The 16,491-nt window shown below is 45.5% G+C and overlaps 1 protein-coding gene across 6 annotated transcripts in view; it reads right to left on the bottom strand.

Moving 5' to 3' along the window:
- The window catches only part of CMTM7 (CKLF like MARVEL transmembrane domain containing 7), a 50,733-nt gene that overhangs the window by 1,229 nt on the left and 33,013 nt on the right, over positions 1–16,491 (bottom strand). For 2 of the 6 annotated variants that reach the window (XM_049629907.1, XM_049629912.1), the window contains exons 2-5: positions 11,312–11,485; positions 4,982–5,125; positions 2,052–2,133; positions 481–661 (exon numbers count right to left, since the gene is read on the bottom strand). In XM_049629907.1, coding sequence (XP_049485864.1) covers positions 612–661; positions 2,052–2,133; positions 4,982–5,125; positions 11,312–11,485 — 450 coding nt within the window. In that variant the 3' untranslated portion in view covers positions 481–611. Of the gene's footprint in view, positions 1–480; positions 662–2,048; positions 2,134–3,616; positions 3,684–4,981; positions 5,126–11,311; positions 11,486–16,491 lie in introns of those variants that run through there. The other 4 variants (XM_049629910.1, XM_049629911.1, XM_049629909.1 and 1 more) reach the window with 4 other exon arrangements.

The following is a 16,491-nucleotide window of genomic DNA, read 5'->3' as shown; positions in this document are numbered from 1 at the left end:
AGACGAAGCAGGCTCCACACTCAGCGCAGAGCCCAACACAGGGCTCGATCCCACGACCACAAGATCATGACCTGAGCCGAAGCCAAGAGTCAGGCACTTAACCAACTGAGCCACCCAGGCGCCCCCTCATTGATTTCTCCCTTAAACAGCTTCAGCGAGACAAAATCTACCTACCGACAACTCACCCACCTCAAGGGTAGGCTTCATGTCCACAGTTTCCGTGTACTCACAGGACTGTGCGAACACTGACTGCCATACTTCTGGAATATTTCATCCCTTCCAAGAGAAGGCCCACACCCGTCTGCAGTCACCTCCCCAGCTCCTGGCAACCTCTGATCTACTTCCCGCCTCTTTGGATGTGTCTCTTCCGCCCGTTTCATGTAAACAGAATCCCACAGCCTGTGGTCTCTTGTGACTGCCTCCTCTCCCTCAGCTTCCTGTTCTCTTTTTGTCAGTGACTTCTAGAGGGAAACGGAAGCTGGTGGAAACGTTTCTTCGGGACAACTCAGACCACGTACTGTACACACTCTGATATGCCTTTAGTTATTTTTTTAAGAGAAAGAAAAAGAACGAAGACGGGAAGGGCTGGGCTAAAGAAAAAGGCGGATTAATCAAAATACCTGGGTCAAGCTCTCAGCAGTGTTACCTCCAGGAATGCATTCTAGAGGTAGAAGATATTAGGGATGAGTATGGGGCTATATTTACAAGTGTGTTCTTTACAACACTGTTTAGTAGCAAAGAATTAAAACAAAACAAAAAACCACAGTGACCCCAGACAGGAGACAAGTAAACTATGACACAGACATGCCCTGGAGTCAATGCAACAGCACAGAGCCATTAAAAGTGATGGGAGAGAGGGGCGCCTGGGTGGCTCAGTCGGTTAAGCGGCCGACTTCAGCTCAGGTCATGATCTCACGGTCCGTGAGTTCGAGCCCCGCGTCGGGCTCTGTGCTGACCGCTCAGAGCCTGGAGCCTGTTTCAGATTCTGTATCTCCCTCTCTCTGACCCTCCCCCGTTCATGCTCTGTCTCTCTCTCTGTCTCAAAAATGAATAAACGCTAAAAATAAATAAATAAGTAAATAAAAGTGATGGGAGGGACACGTGGGTGGCTCAGCCGGTTGAATGTTCGACTTCCGAGCAGGTCATGATCTCACAGTTGTTGAGTTCGAGCCCCGCATTCGGCTCTCTGCTGTCAGCACAGAGCCCGCTTCAGATCCTCTGTCTCTCTCTCTCTGCCCCTCGCCGGCTCGTGCTCTCTCTCAAAGATAAACACTTAACAAAAAGCGATGGGAGAAGAGGGGCACCTGGCTGGCTCAGTCCTTAGAGCATGTCACTCCTGATCTTGGGGTTGTAAGTTCGAGCCCCAAGTTGGGCACAGAGATTACTTAAAAATAAAATCTAAATACGTACATACATAAAATCTTTTTAAAAAATGTGATGGAAAAGAATCCCCAAACAAGTGGGGAAAATGTCTGATAGATGGTTAAGTACGAGAATGAGAACAGGTTACAAATAATACCTGAAGTTTGATCAGTTTGATCGTTTAACAAAAGCAACATATGTATCTATACATCTTTGTATCTATCCATCCATCCATCCATCCAACCAGAGAGAAGAAATACTGGAAGGACAGACACCCAGTAGGTGCTATTTCTGGGTAGTGTGATGATAGACGGTTTTCATTAAAAATATTTTGTTTTTCTTATTTGCATTTTCAAAATTCTCTACACTTTATTTTCGTCATGAGGGAACTTATTTAAAGAAAATGCTTCACCGGGCCCCTGGGTGGCCCAGTTGGTTAAGCATCCGACTCTTGATCTCGGCTCAGGTCATGATCCTGTAGTTTGTGAGATCGAGCCCCGTGTTGGGCGCTGCGTTGACAGTGCGGAGCAGAGAACCTTGGGTGACACCTTTCCACCTTGGCCCCCCCAACGCCTCACGGTGGGCGGCCCTTCCCTGTTGCTGAACTCCAGACCAGGCCGTCCTCCCATTCCCCAGCAGAGGGAACTCTGCTTTCAGAGATCATCTGTGTTCGGGCAACCAGAACTCACCTGTTGACTGGGTCACACACGAGATCTTGTAGGACAGCCATATGCTCGCCAGGCAGAGGAAGGTGGCCACAAAACCGAAGATCTACACAGGAGAGAGAGCAAAGGAAGTTCCCAGGCCGAGGGCCAATCACACAGGCTAGACTCCCTTTGTTTCTCATCCCTGCGCCTGTTTCTGGACCAGCTGTGGCCAGGAGGGAGCCCCGGGGAATCACGGGAGCTGACCACCTGGTCCCTGCTCGGGTGCAGGAACGAGGCCTTGTGTCCACGGCTCCCCCAGCAGGGGCCCTAGCGCAGGCCTGGCAGCCAGGCTCTGGCTTTCACCTCCTGGCTCTCCTCGCTCTAGGCAACTTCAGGGCCCACGTTTGGGTTTGTGTTTACCACTAAGCTGGGGCCCAGACACTGGCCTGTAATTACCCGGGGCTAATGAAAGAGAAAAAGGTGAAGTTGTGTATTTTAATTTAGGTTTTTAAATTTCTAATGTTCAAATGGATTTTACTGATGCGGCAGCATTGCATTTCATTCATTAATGGCTTTCTGTTCTGTGTCACTTTATAGCCAGGTAAGAGCCCGAAGCTGAAGCCCTGACAGGCAGTTTCATGTCTGCAAACATTTAAATAGTATTAGCCTAAAATAAATAGGGCAGTGCACCTTTCTATTCTGAGGCTCCACTCTGTGCTCAAGCGGCTGACCTAGCTTATCTAGGAAAGCTGACCTAGCCCAGTCCAACCTCATTTAACGATGAAGAAAGAACAGGGCGCCCAGAGAGGAAAAGGGTCTCGTGTGAGGCTCCTGATGGTCGAAGAGACTCTGCTGTCTTCGTATGAAACTTTGAAGCCTGTAGCCATTTCCTTACTTGCCAACAACACCAGCAGCTGCAGCAAGGATATTTTATTGACCACTTGTTATGTGCCTGCCCGTGGTCTAAGCCCATTAGGTGTGCTGATCCTTTAAACTCCTACCACGTTTCCGGCTGGGTGATGTGGGTACCCTCCCCTCCCCCTCATTTGGCAGCTAAAGACAAGGAAGGACAGCAAGTCAACTAGTTTGCTCAGGGCCACAGAGATAGCGAGGGCCAGACATGGGATCTGAGCCCTAGGAATCAACAGAACCCTGCTCTGTATTTTTGCCCAAATGTTCCCAGACTTGCACATGGCCTCAGGTTTGTGGCGCGGCCAGAGCCACGGCTGACACACAATAGGAGGAGCCCAGGAGCAGCCAGGCCACGGGCAGGATTTCCAGGGTTTGGTTTTCTTTTCAGGCCCGGCCTCTGGTTTACATAAGCGGCTGCCCCCACAGGCCCACACCCGCTCCCCTCCCCCAGGTCCCTTTCCTTGGCTCCCTTTGTACCAATTGTCTGCACCACATAATTAGCCTATTGGAGCCTGTCCTAGCCCCTCATTGTCTGTCCTGCACAATTAGCACATTATATACTATCCCGGTCCCCAACTGTCTGCACTGCATAATTGAACAGTTTATTATATCGCTACATAATGCTATTCTGGACAACAATGCCTTGTTTGCTAATTGTTTCATGCGCCTTGGCCTTGACTCCTGAACTAGATTACCATTTTCTCATAAGCAAGGTCCGTGTCTTTTTATTTCTTCTGGCTCCCTCATGGCCCAGGCTTTGTCCTAGGCACAAAGACGGGGTATGATAAATGGGGCTTATTGGAATTCTAAGGCTAACAGACACGGTTATGTGCAACCTGAATCCCAAAACCCAGTGGGAGCCTCCCGTGTGGCTCTGACACAGTGGGCACCAGCCGGCCTGTAATCAAGCAGGTGGTAACCTGTAGGTAGCATTCACTCCCGTCCTTGGGGATTGCAGGGGTGGGGAGGGGTGGCTGCGCAAGGCACCGAAGGCCCATGAGTGTTGAGAGGCTTGGCTGCCCCCCTCCCCACCTTTGGAGGACAGACCCCACCCCTCAGTGGAACTCCAGGCACTAAACCACTCCCAACCCAAAGTCTGGAGAATTTTGTTAACAGGTACATGAAAGAGTGACTGTCCCGTGCAGCTTTTCTTAAAACTCAAAATGAGGCAAATCCGTACTGGCCCACAGGCCACCAAACTGTAACCAGTGAGCTAAATCAGAAACCAGATTGCAGGAATCTATGCATCGTTAAGTAATAATAAATGCAGGGGCGCCTGGGTGGCTCAGTTAAGTGTCTACCTTCAGCTCAGATCATAATCGCGTGGTTTGTGAGTTGGAGCCCTGTGTCCGTCTCTGTCCTGACAGCTCGGAGCCTGGAGCCTGCTTCGGATTCTGTGTCTCCCTCTCTCTCTGACCCTCCCCTGCTCGTGCTCTGTCTCTCTCTCTCTCTCTCAAAAATAAATAAACATTAAAAAAATGTTTTTAAATAATACATATATATGTATAGTATACACACATATGAAAATATGTGTGTGTGTGGGTGGTAAACACAGCCCCACAGCACTCTTATTTTTATACATTTCCATGGTTCTATTCAGGCTATCAGATCGATCAATTCTCACCTTTGAAAGGTCTAAAAGTGTTACTTCCTGGCCTGAATATTGTTATAAATCAGGACCAGCAAAGCCAGGACTCGTGACAGGTATCACTAACTGATCATATCCTCTTCCCGTGGACCCTAACGTGGCCTTGGAATCTTTGCCCGCACAACACTGAGGTAGCCACAAGCACATGACTCAAATGGGCATGTGCATTAAAGCCGAATGGCCCCCTGGTTTAAGCAGTGGCTTCGGGAGAGAGAGGGCTGGGCCACGGGCCATCTGTGTGTGCCAGAAGCCCTGACGGTCCACCTGCTGAGACCCTCTGCTGTGGGCCCAAGTTTAAGGCTCTTTGGAGACTGCTGCTGGCTGGATCGAGGCGGGTACTGATGGGTACTTTTCTAGGAAAGAAAGTCCCCAGGAAACAATCCCTTCGCTGCCCATCAGGAAGAAAATGTACTAGAGGTGAACTCGTTCGTGAAGTGTCCCCCGAGACCGTCCTCACCGCTCCAGCTACCAGTCCGCTCTGGCTGTAACTCTTGGAGGCTGCCACAATGGAGGCGATTAGGAGGAGCAGGGTACCGATTAAATAGTGCAGAAGTTCCTGGGGACAAAAACAAAGCAAAGCAGTCGGTCGGGAGGTCCACTCCTGGTTCTCAGAGGCAACTGGGCACAGAAGAGAGGAACTCTGACCACAGCAGTTAGCTCACAGGCAGCAGACACAGAAGGCTGGCCAGGATGAGGCCCTACAAGACAGAAAAGGAGCCGGCAGGCAGCCAGAGAGGCAACAGAGAGAAAGGACACTTGTTGCGTGAGGAAAGATATCCACTAAGGACGGCTCCACTCCTGAGAGCAATCTGTAGACAATATCCTGACGTCTGGCGAGAGCTAGAGCAAACAGGTCCTCATGGCTCCCAGGCTGGAGAGTTTAAAGGCAGCTCCAGCTCTGAGAGGCAAAGCCCCTCAAAGAGATGTGTGTCTAACGCTTCTGCTTCCGAGAAAGTTCTCATCTAACAACGTGCTGGCTTTGGTGGCGGCCTGGGGTGCCCACCCGCCCTGTGAACAGTTGTAGGTGTGGACTTGAGATGCTCGGCCCCTCAGACTTGGAGTCGGAGCTTAGAGTGAGGTCAGGGCCCTTCTGTGATGTGCTTGTGGGGGTGGGGGAGCCAGCTTTCTGGCACCCGAGCCTCCTGGTTTGGTCCTCATTTCATCACACTCTGCTGAGGAGTTGGTTGGCAGGGCAGACTCCACCGTTGCTTCCGTCCGCCTCCACCCCATTCAACCCCATGCTTAAAATGGCATCTCCACAGACCCTGAATGAGGCTGAACCTCCTGCATTCAGCAGCATGACTTCCATCCACCTCCTCCTTCTTTCTCCCCATTACACCAGATCAGAGGGGAACTGGGGCTGAGGGCTGGGAGAGTACTCCCGCTGGATCCAGAGTGTATTCATTTTTAATTGTCATCGGTGAGAACTTAGAAATTAGTCCTTCGTGAAGTTCTGCCCATCAGGGTAGTCACCTATTAAATTCTGGAAAAGCGTTCCACTTTTAAGCAGCAGCTCCTCTGAAAGCTGGGCAAAATCAAACACCCAAATTTCCCCTTTACGGACTAGAAAGGAATTATCAGAAAGTAGATCACAGAGATTTTGAATGAAGAGCAGATTAGTAAGTGAAGTTCCCTCCCTCCAAGATTCTCACCCACAAAGAAAGAGGACTATGACGTGAAAGGACTATGACATGGGGTACGGAAAACTGACTTGAGAGAGTCCTAAATGGAAGATGCCCCGATAGTGCCCCATCGAAAATGTGGGGCTGAGCTAACCCCTCCAACATTCTCATTCCCTTCTCAGCCCACCCCTATTCTTGTCCCCAGCTTTTATTCCCTCCTCTGCTTGTTCATTATCAGTATCGTTATCAGAGGAGCTTTTTCTCAAAAGAAGCAGAAAGGTGTCATAACTTTGAAAGGAGCCTTATAACTTAGGAACACAAAGGAAAGGTCTCTCAAAATAACATAGCGGGTAATAACATTAAATGTGAATAATTAAAACAGTCCAAACAAGAAGCAGAGGTTGTCAGGCTGGATTTAAAAAAAAAAAAAAGATTCAACTAGTCTACTGGAGAAAACCTTATATTCAAAGATACAAACAGATTGAAAGTAGAAGCTTCCATTCAAACAGCAACCAAAAGAAAACTGGAGGGGTTATACTGGTGTCAGACAAAATAGATTTTAAAACAAAAAGTGTTATGAAAGATAAAGAGGGACATTTTATAATGATGAAAACATCAATCCGTCAGGAAGACAGACAATTATAAACACAAATTCACCTAATAACAAAGCAACACATGAAGCAAAAACTCAAAGAGATGAAGGGAGAAATAGATAATTTAAAAATAATAGTTGGAAGCTTCAATACCCTACTTTCAATAATGTATAGAACAATTAGGGAGAAGATCAACAAGGAAATAGAAGACTCAATACTATAAGGCAACTAAACCTAACCTAACATCTATAAAACACTCTACCCAACGACAGAATATACATTCCTCTCAAATGCAAATAAAATATTCTCTAGGATACACTACATGTTAAACCATAAAATAAAACTCAATAAATGTGAAATATTGAAATAACATGAAGTATGTTCTTCAGCTACAACAGAATGAAATTTGAAAGCAATAGCAGGAAGAAATTTGGGAAACCCACAGATATGTACAAAATAACACATTCCTAACTAATGGGCCAATTAGAGACAAAACCACAAGGAAAATTAGAAGATACCTGCAGATGAATGAAAATGAAGACATAATAGACTAAAATTATGGGATGCAGCTAAAGCAGTGCTCAGAAAGAAATTTATAGCTGTACAGACCTATACTAAAAAACAAGAAAGGCTTCAAATTAATAACCTAATCTTTACCTTAAGACATTGGAAAAAGAAGATCAAACTAAATCTAAAGCAAGGAGACAGAAGGAAAAAAAGATGGGAGCAGAAATTAATGATCTAGAGAACAGAAGAACAATAGGGAAAATTAGTGAAACCAAAACTGGTTCTTTGCAAAGATGAAAAAAACAGCCAAACCTTTAGCAAAACTGATCAAGAAAAAAAAAAAAGGGAGAGAAAAGATGACCAGATTCAAATGACCAGAATCAGAAATGAAAGAGGGGACATCACTACAGACCTTACAGAAGTAAAACTGATCTTAAAGGAATACTTGAACAATTGTATGTCAGTAACTTAGAAAACTTAAATGAAACAGACATGTTCCTATAAGAACATATCACTGCAAATGACTCAAGCAGAAATAAACCATCTGAAAAATCTAAAACAAGTAGAGTTTGTATTAATAAGAATAATAAATCACCCATAAGAAAAACCCAGGCTCAGATGCTTTCATTGCAGAATTCTACCAAACATTTAAATAAGAATACCAATTCTTCACAAACTCTTTTAAAATACAGAAGAGGTGGTAACACTTCCCAAATTATTCTATGAGACCAGTATTACAGTGATAGCAAAACCAGACAAAGGTATCACAAGAAAACTACACACTGGTATCTCTTACAAATACAAATATAAAAATTCTCAGTAAAATGCTAGCAAACCAAACCCAGCTACATATAAACTGAATTACATATCATGACCAAACAAAATGTATCCCAGGGATGCAAACTTTAGTTCCACATATGAAAGTCAATGTAATACACTATATTAGAAGAATATTAAGGGGGAAAACCCATGATTGCCTCAACAGACTAAGAAAAAGCATTTGACAAAATCTAACACCCTTTCATGATAAAAAAAAAGAAAAATTCAACAAAGTAGGACTGGAAATTAACTTTTTCAATCTGATAAATTGCATTTGTAAAAATCCACGGGTAACATTATATTTAATGATGAAAGATGGAATGCTTTCCTCCTAAGCTCAGGAACAAGATAGCGATGTGTGGTCTTGCCACTTCAATATTCAACTAATTTCTTAGTTGAATAAGAACAATAAGATAAGAAAATGATTGGAAAGGAATATAAAACTATCTCTACTCATAGATGGCATAATCTTATATCTACAAAATCCTGAAGAATCCACTAACAGTCTATTAGATCTAAAATGAGTTCACCAAGGTTAAGGATACAAGATCAATATACAGAAATCACTTGTATTTCTATCCACTTGGAATGAACAATCCAAAAATGAAATTAAGAAAATGATTACATCTGAAATATCATCAAAAAAATAAGGTACTTAGAAACAGATTTAAGTTCCCCCGTGCCAAATGCACCAAAACTTACACTCTGAAAACTATAAAATATTGATGAAAGAAATTAAAGAAGATCTAAATAAATGGGAAAACCTCCCATGTCCCTAGGTCACAAAACTTAATGTTAAGACGGCAATACTCTCCAAACTGATCTCTAGATTCAGTGCAGTTTGTATTAGAATCCCAGCTGACATTTTGTAGGAACTAAAAAGTTGATTCTAAAATTCATATGGAATTGCAAAACTCCAAAACAATCCTGAAAAAGAACAAATAGAAGATTCAGAATTCCTAATTTCAAAACTGGCTACAAATCTACAGCAATCAAGACCGTGTGGTAAGATCAATGCAACTGAGAGTCCACATATAAATCCATGTGTTTATGGTCAACTCATTTTCAGCCAGGATGCCAAGACAATGCAACGAGGAAAGAACAGTCTTCCCAACAGATGGTGCTGGGACAACTGGATATTTACATTTCAACGTATTCTTTCCTTCAAAAGAATGAAGTTGAATCCTTACCTCACACCAGACACAAAAAATTAATTCAAAATAGACAAAATACCTAAATGTAAGAGCTGAAACCATGAAACTCCTTACAGGAAAACACAGAGTAAAATCTTCATGATCTTGGGTTTGGCAACGGCTTTTTAGATTTTATACCAAAAACATCATTAACAGAAGAAAAGTAGTTACATTAGATTTCATCAAACTAAAAACCTGTGCTTTAATGAACACTATCAAGAAAGTGAACACTAGGGGTGCCTGGGTGGCTCAGGCAGTTGATCATCTAACTCTTGGTTTCAGCTCAGGTCATGATCTCACAGTTCGTGGGTTCAAGCCCCTCTGTGCGGAGCCTGCTTGGCATTTCTCTCTCTCTCCCTCTCTCTCTGTCCCTCCAGGCTCATGTGCTCTCTCTCTCTCTCTCTCAAGAAATAAATGGATAAACATTAAAAAAAACTTAAGAAAGTGAAAAATAACCAATAGAACGGGAGAAAATATCTGCCAATCATTTATCTGATAAGGAACTTCTAATTAAAATATACAAAAGACTGAGAATTCGGTAATAAAATGACAACCCAGTCAAAAATGGGCAAAGGATCTGAATAGACATTTCTCTAAAGAAGATACATGAATGGCCAAAAAGCTCACGAAACGATGATTGACATCAACAGTCATCAGAGAAACACAAATCAAAACCATGAGATACCACTTCATATCGTTAGAGTGACTAAAATCAGAAAGTAAGAAAATGACGAGATGACGAGTACTGATAAGGATGTGGGGAAATCGGACCCCTCCTACACTGCTGATGGGAATATAAAATGGTGCGGTCACTTTGGAAAAAAGTCTGGCAGCTCCTCAAACAATTAAACACAGTTACCACGGGAACCAGCAATTCCACTCTCTGGTATATTCCCTAGCGAAATGAAAACACGTCCACGCAAAAAGCTTGTACGTGAATGTTCACAGCAGCATTATTCATGATAGCCAAAAGGTGGAAACAACCCAAATGTCCATCAGAATAAACAGAATGTGGTATATCCTTTTAATGGAATATTCCTTGACTATTAACAAAAATGGAAGTACTGACCCCTGCTACAACATAGAAAAACCATGAAAACACTCTCGGTGAAAGAAACCCGTGACAGAAGACCACACATATGCTTCCATTTACAGGAAATGTCAAGAAGAGGAAGATTCATAGAGACAGAAAGTAGATTAGTGGTTGCTTAAGGTTGGAGGGGATGAAAGGTAGGAGGTGACAGCTAAAGCATACGGGGTTTCTTTTTGAAGCGAGGAAAATGTTCTAAAATTGACTATGGCAATGGTTGCACAACTCTGGGAAGATAGCAAAATCTGGAGAATTGTACACTTTAAATAGGCAATGGTCCGGCATGTGAAGTATATGTCAACCAAGCTTATAAAAAAATAATAGAGGGGCGCCTGGGTAGCTCAGTTAAGTGTCCGACTTCGGCTCAGGTCATGATCTCTCAGTTCATGAGTTCAAGCACCACGTCGGGCTCTGTGCTGACAGCTCGGAGCCTGGAGCCTGCTTCGGATTCTGTGTCTCCCTCTCTCTCTGCCCCTCCCCTGCTCACGCTCTGTCTCTCAAAAAATAAATAAACATTTAAAAATTTTTTTTTAAATAACAGAGTGGAAAGAAAAAAATCCTGGAAACTTCCGAAATCTTTCCTCGGACTCTGCCGGTCCTTTTAGCTGATGAATCTTACCGTTCAGCACTCCCAACAGTCTAAATCCCCATCGCCTTTAGGAGCTTCTTCCTCCAAACTCACACACATGGCCCGTTTCCTGCCACTCGGGAAAATAAACACTGAGGCAGGAGGCACAGCAGGACACAGGCAGAGATGTCCGGCAGACATTGGGACGTGCAGGGCCACAGCAGGAAGAGACGGAGAAAGAGCAGGCGGACGCCGGGGGGCGCAGTTGGGACAGATTCTGTTGGGTCTCAGTGCCTCAGCTAATACCCTGACTTCCGGGTGCCCAGAATCGGGCCCGGCCACTCCCTTACCGACAGGGGCCAGCTGATGCAGGTGAGCACGCGGTAGAGACGGAACAGATGCACCAGGTAAAAGACGAGGATCATTATCAAGTTGCAGATGGTGACCACTTCAAAGTAGCTGTAGGCACTGTACCTGGTCCACACAGAACTCCTCACGCAGATGAAGGCGATCAGCAGAGTGACCTGGGACAGAAATACAGGCACATCAGAGAAACGCCGGCCAGGACGGCCACCCAGGGAACAAACAACAACAGGACATTGAGGAACCGCTGCGATTCAGGTTATTTCCTCACAGACTGGCTGCAAAGTTGGGAAAGTGCACTTTCCCATAGTGCGAGCCTTTAAAACACGCCGGTCGCGGGGCACCTGGGTGGCTCAGTCGGTTGAGTGAACGACTTCGGCTCAGGTCAGGATCTCACAGTTTCGTGAGTTCACGCCCCCTATCGGGCTCTGTGCTGACAGTGCAGAGCCTGCTTAGGATTCTCTCTCTCTGTCCCCGTCCTGATTGCGCGCCCGCTCTCTCTCTCTCAAAATAAACAAGCTTGGAGCGCCTGGGTGGCTCAGTCGGTTAAGCGTCCGACTTCAGCTCAGGTCACGATCTCGCGGTCCGTGAGTTCGAGCCCCGCGTCAGGCTCCGGGCTGACGGCTCGGAGCCTGGAGCCTGCTTCCGATTCTGTGTCTCCCTCTCTCTCTGCCCCTCCCCCGTTCATGCTCTGTCTCTGTCTCAAAAATAAATAAACGTTAAAAAAAAAAAAAGTTAAAAAAAAAACAAAATAAACAAGTTTTAAAAAAAAGGAAAGAAAAAGAAAGAAAGAAAATGTGAGTCTCTAATGAGCATCAAATCACAAAATGTATCTGACACCGGTTCAAGTGGTGTGAAAAATGCTCTATTTTCTCAAGCCCCTCATTTCTAGCGTCTGTCCAACTGCTCCGAACAGATACGAAGGCTGGGAAAGACTCTGGCATGAAGAGAGTGCTCTGCTTGTCAAATCCAAACAGCGGTGTGCAGAGGGACCCTCGACATTTGCGTATTCCCCTTTGCTAATGAGCGACAGGAGTAATTTTCATTTTTTCGGTTCCTCTCAAGCCGGCCAGCCTTGGTAATAGAATGATCCATGCCTTGAGGCTGTTTTAAAGCTCCGAGGGGAGCTCTGCTTCACTCGGGACTATGCGTGATCTCGCCAGGGCTCTGCTGATTATCAGTCCCCATTTGCAGGCCTCCCGGTCTATGGGTGTCCCCACCTCGCGCTGACCCCTCCCGCACTGGGGCGTTCAAGGCCTGCCTTAAAATGCAACGAATTCAGGATTATGAGGCGTGATTCCTGGGTGAAGAGGCAATTTTGTGCTTAACTGAATGCAAAGATTAGAATAATTTGTACAACTCTTCATCTGTGACAGAGCCACCTCTTTCCCATGATGACACAGACATGTGGGAGTTTCCAGTGAACAAAAGGGGTCCGGGCAGGTCTTCCTCTACGAACTCCCAGGGCCCGAGGACCTTCAGCAGGAAGGACATTATCGTTCTACCGCAAACCATCACAAACCTCTCTGCGGAACATGCTTGTAAAGTGAGACTTCCCGAACCCTGTTCAACTGGCCTAATGCCACCTACCTACTGTGTGCTCTTCTTCTGGGAATCCCAGCTTTGGAAAATCACATTTAGACTCCAGATGGTATGTACTAAAGCATACAACTAAAAGCTTCCTTTTTGCCCAATAATTCATGCATCCCTACTTTAAATGGCCAGCATTGCAGCTAATGCGCTCTAAAAAAAGAAAGAAAGAAAAGAAAGAAAGAAAGAAAGAAAGAAAGAAAGAAAGATCTGACACCAAACTTTTCAGAACTTTTCTAAGGCCAGCAGGTAACCTCTGCAAAATGATGGAGACCCCTGAATCCTCTAGATCGATATTCTGGGGGCAGCCAGAAAGGTGAAGCAGAAGAATGAGCAAGCAAGAGCATGGTGGAGAAAAGGCCCTGGGGTGCTCATTCTCCCCCACCCCAACCACGGCCCCCTCAGACCTCTTCTTGTTTCCAGCCAGAGAAGCAAATCAAACACCACAGCAGAATTGAGACAAACCGAAGTAGGAGTTCTGATTTCAGGGCTAAGGACGGCTGGGAGGCTTCTGGAAGGCAGACGTGATTCTGTGTAGAGTAACTTCAATGTGATACCGTCCAAAGGAGTAATTTGTGCTCTCCAGCTCCTCTGATAAAGGCTCGTCCTTTTATATCAAACTGCCATTGACAGTTGAAAATAAAATATCGAACACAAACATCCAGAGGTTTAAAAGTAATGTTGCAAGCACCCCCAACTCAAAGCCAGGGTCTCATAGACCGGCTGTGGCACTGTTCAGAATCCCCAGAATCATCTCAGATTAGAAACCACCCCTTTCTCCCCCAAACTGTGTCGTTTCTGACTCTATCAAAATGCTTACTAGAAAGAAGAGATGATTTTTGTGAAAGCAACAGAGGGTTTAAATTTCACACCTGGAACAGGCTGACATCACTTGAGAGAAATGAATGTCCCTCTCCCCCCCCCCCCCCCCCCCCCCCCCCCCCACCCCCAACTCTGGAACTAAAACATCCTGGTCTTAACTCTACAGCAGGCGCCAGGCAGCCTCCTCAGGTTCTCAGTCTGGGTGGGTGTCCCTCAAGGGAGAAAAAGCATTTTGAAGTCTAAGATGGAACATTTCTGGAGAAGACTCAAGAGGCAGGCTTCGGGAGAAGCGTTCTTCTGAGCTGGGCAGCAGAAGCCTCCGGTGGTCTCGGGGGCCCTGCCACCTGCTGCCTGCAGTCTGTGCTCTGGAACATTCCCTCAGGAGGCTTGGTCTTCCTGTGCTCCTGCCGGAGTCTGGTCTGCTGAACACGCCTGCATCTGGCTGAAGATGGCACCAGACACCTTATGTTTCGAGAACCTCGGGCTGGATGTGGGCAGGTCACCCAACCCCACCTTCTCGCAAGGGTTTTTATCCTGACCTTGGAATAATGTATCAGCCAGGAAGACAAGCAGGGGAGAGAGAAGTCGCTGATGAAAGCCAACATCAAAAGGTCTCAGACCCAATTCTAAGAGGCTTTTCTGGAAAAGCCCAGGAGATGAAAGCCAGGCTTGTTCAAAAAGTCAGAGATGGGGCGAATCCGTGATCGCAAAGTGCGCAAATCTGCAAGGAGGCCCATTAATGACTCTGCTTGGCTGTGGGCCGGCAGAAGAGGGATTTGATATGTTTCTAACTTTGGCTGAATTCTGCCCTGGGGTGGGAGGAAATTTACCCCCCCTCCCTGTTAAAGCCCCCCCCCCCCCCCCCCGGGTCAGCACCACCAAACAGCCCTTGTGGAACCTCACTGACACCCACGTGCAAGAGAACCCTCGCCCGGCTTATTTCCTCTGCGTCCTCCTTTCACTCACCAATATATCAGCCTTTTGGTTATAGGCTCCTTCCCACCCTCCCAAACCCCAGCACACAGTTTTGTTCTGTATCCAAAAATAAAAATGCCCTTGAAAACACAAGAGGCGAGGGGGAATAACCTAAAAAACGTTATGTCAGGGGTCGTCAGGTGCAGGCAGCTAGCATCCGGCTAATTAATGCACTAGTTTCTGAATCTAACCATGCAGCAAAATACCTACAGCTTATTAAAAACCAAATATGCTTGTCTGTGCTGGGACTATTTCTGGAAGGACACATAAGAAACCGGTAACAGTGGTTGCCTCTGGGGAGAACTGATCATTTAGTGGTTTTTTAAATTTGCTGTTTTCTTTTCTTGTGTTATAAAAATCACACATTAAGCTGTAAAAAAGCTAATGACATGTCTTGGAGATCTTTAATGGCACATGTATAGACTTACCCTTTTCTTCCAACTGGCTGCGGATTTATTTGACCCAGTGTTTGTCAACCTCAGCACTACTGACATTTGGGGCTGGGTAATTTTTTGGTGGGGACTGTCCTGTAGCACGGTTAGCAGCATCCTGTCCCCCACCCACAAAATGCCAGGTGCTACTAAGCACCTCCCCAGGCACAATAACCAAAAATGTCTCCAGATGTTGGCAAAGATCCTGGGGGGCGGGGGGGGCACCCCCTCTGGTCAGGAAGTACCACCTTACACAATCTTTTACTGATGGGCATTTGTCACATCCCCAGCTTTTTGCAAGTACACATCATCCTGCAAAAGAATATTCTTGGACAAGCTGCTTTCTGCATGTATGTACATTTCTGAAAGGTTCTCAGAAGTGAAATGATGAAGTGAAAGCATATTCACAGGCAAGATTTTGATATTTGCTGCCAAAATGCTATCCAAAAAAAAAAAAAAAAAGATGAGTTCCCCCGCATAGGGAGCCTTGCTCACACAGATTATTATCAGTATTTAAAAAGAAAGGAAATGATATCTTTTATTTAATCTTAATTTCCCTGATAACTAGTGGGCTGAATATCTTTTCATAAGTTTATTATAGATTTGATATTTATATTCTGAATATTAACCTATTGCCTGTTGCGGATACTGCAAATATATTCTCTCAGCTGCCTTTAGTTTTTGTCTTTTCTATTACTGAAATTTAAAATTTTTTATGCAGTCGAATCCACACATTATTTTTTATAGCTTCTGGGTTTTGTGGGGTTTTTTAAATGTTTATTTATTTATTTTGAGAGAGAGTGAGTGGAAGAGGAGCAGAGAGAGGGAGGGAGACAGGATCCCAAGCAGGCTCCGCACTGTCAGCACAGAGCCCTAAGTGGGGCTCGAACTCACGAACCGCGAGATCATGACCCGAGCCGAAATCAAGAGTCGGATGCTCAACAAACTGAGCCAACCAGGCGCCCTGGGGTTGTGTCTTAAGCTCCACCTGCAGGTTCTGGTCCCAGTTTCTGCTGCTTCTCTGGGCACACTGGGCTCCCAGAGTGCCTCAAGGGCTGCCCCCCTCAGGTGGGTCCCCAGTATTCTCTCTGACGGAACCTTTGTGATTGTACTAAACCTATTTGGTGTTTGGTTAGATGTGTATTTGCTTGTTGGTCACCTTGTTTACTACCCTTCTCCCAACTACTCGAGGGACTCTGCTGGTTTCACTCTTACTCTCTCCTCCTAGCAGAGTGCCCTGCACATAATAGGTAGGGAATTCAACACCGAGGGAATGGATGGTTTCTGGGGTCATCCTGCCATCCTCTGTGCCAGCTCTGTGACACTCTATTGCATTAAACAAAAACAAA

This window comes from Panthera uncia, chromosome C2 (assembly GCF_023721935.1).
Source record: "Panthera uncia isolate 11264 chromosome C2, Puncia_PCG_1.0, whole genome shotgun sequence".
NCBI lineage: Eukaryota > Metazoa > Chordata > Mammalia > Carnivora > Felidae > Panthera > Panthera uncia.
This window is presented reverse-complemented; position numbering and strand designations above follow the sequence as displayed.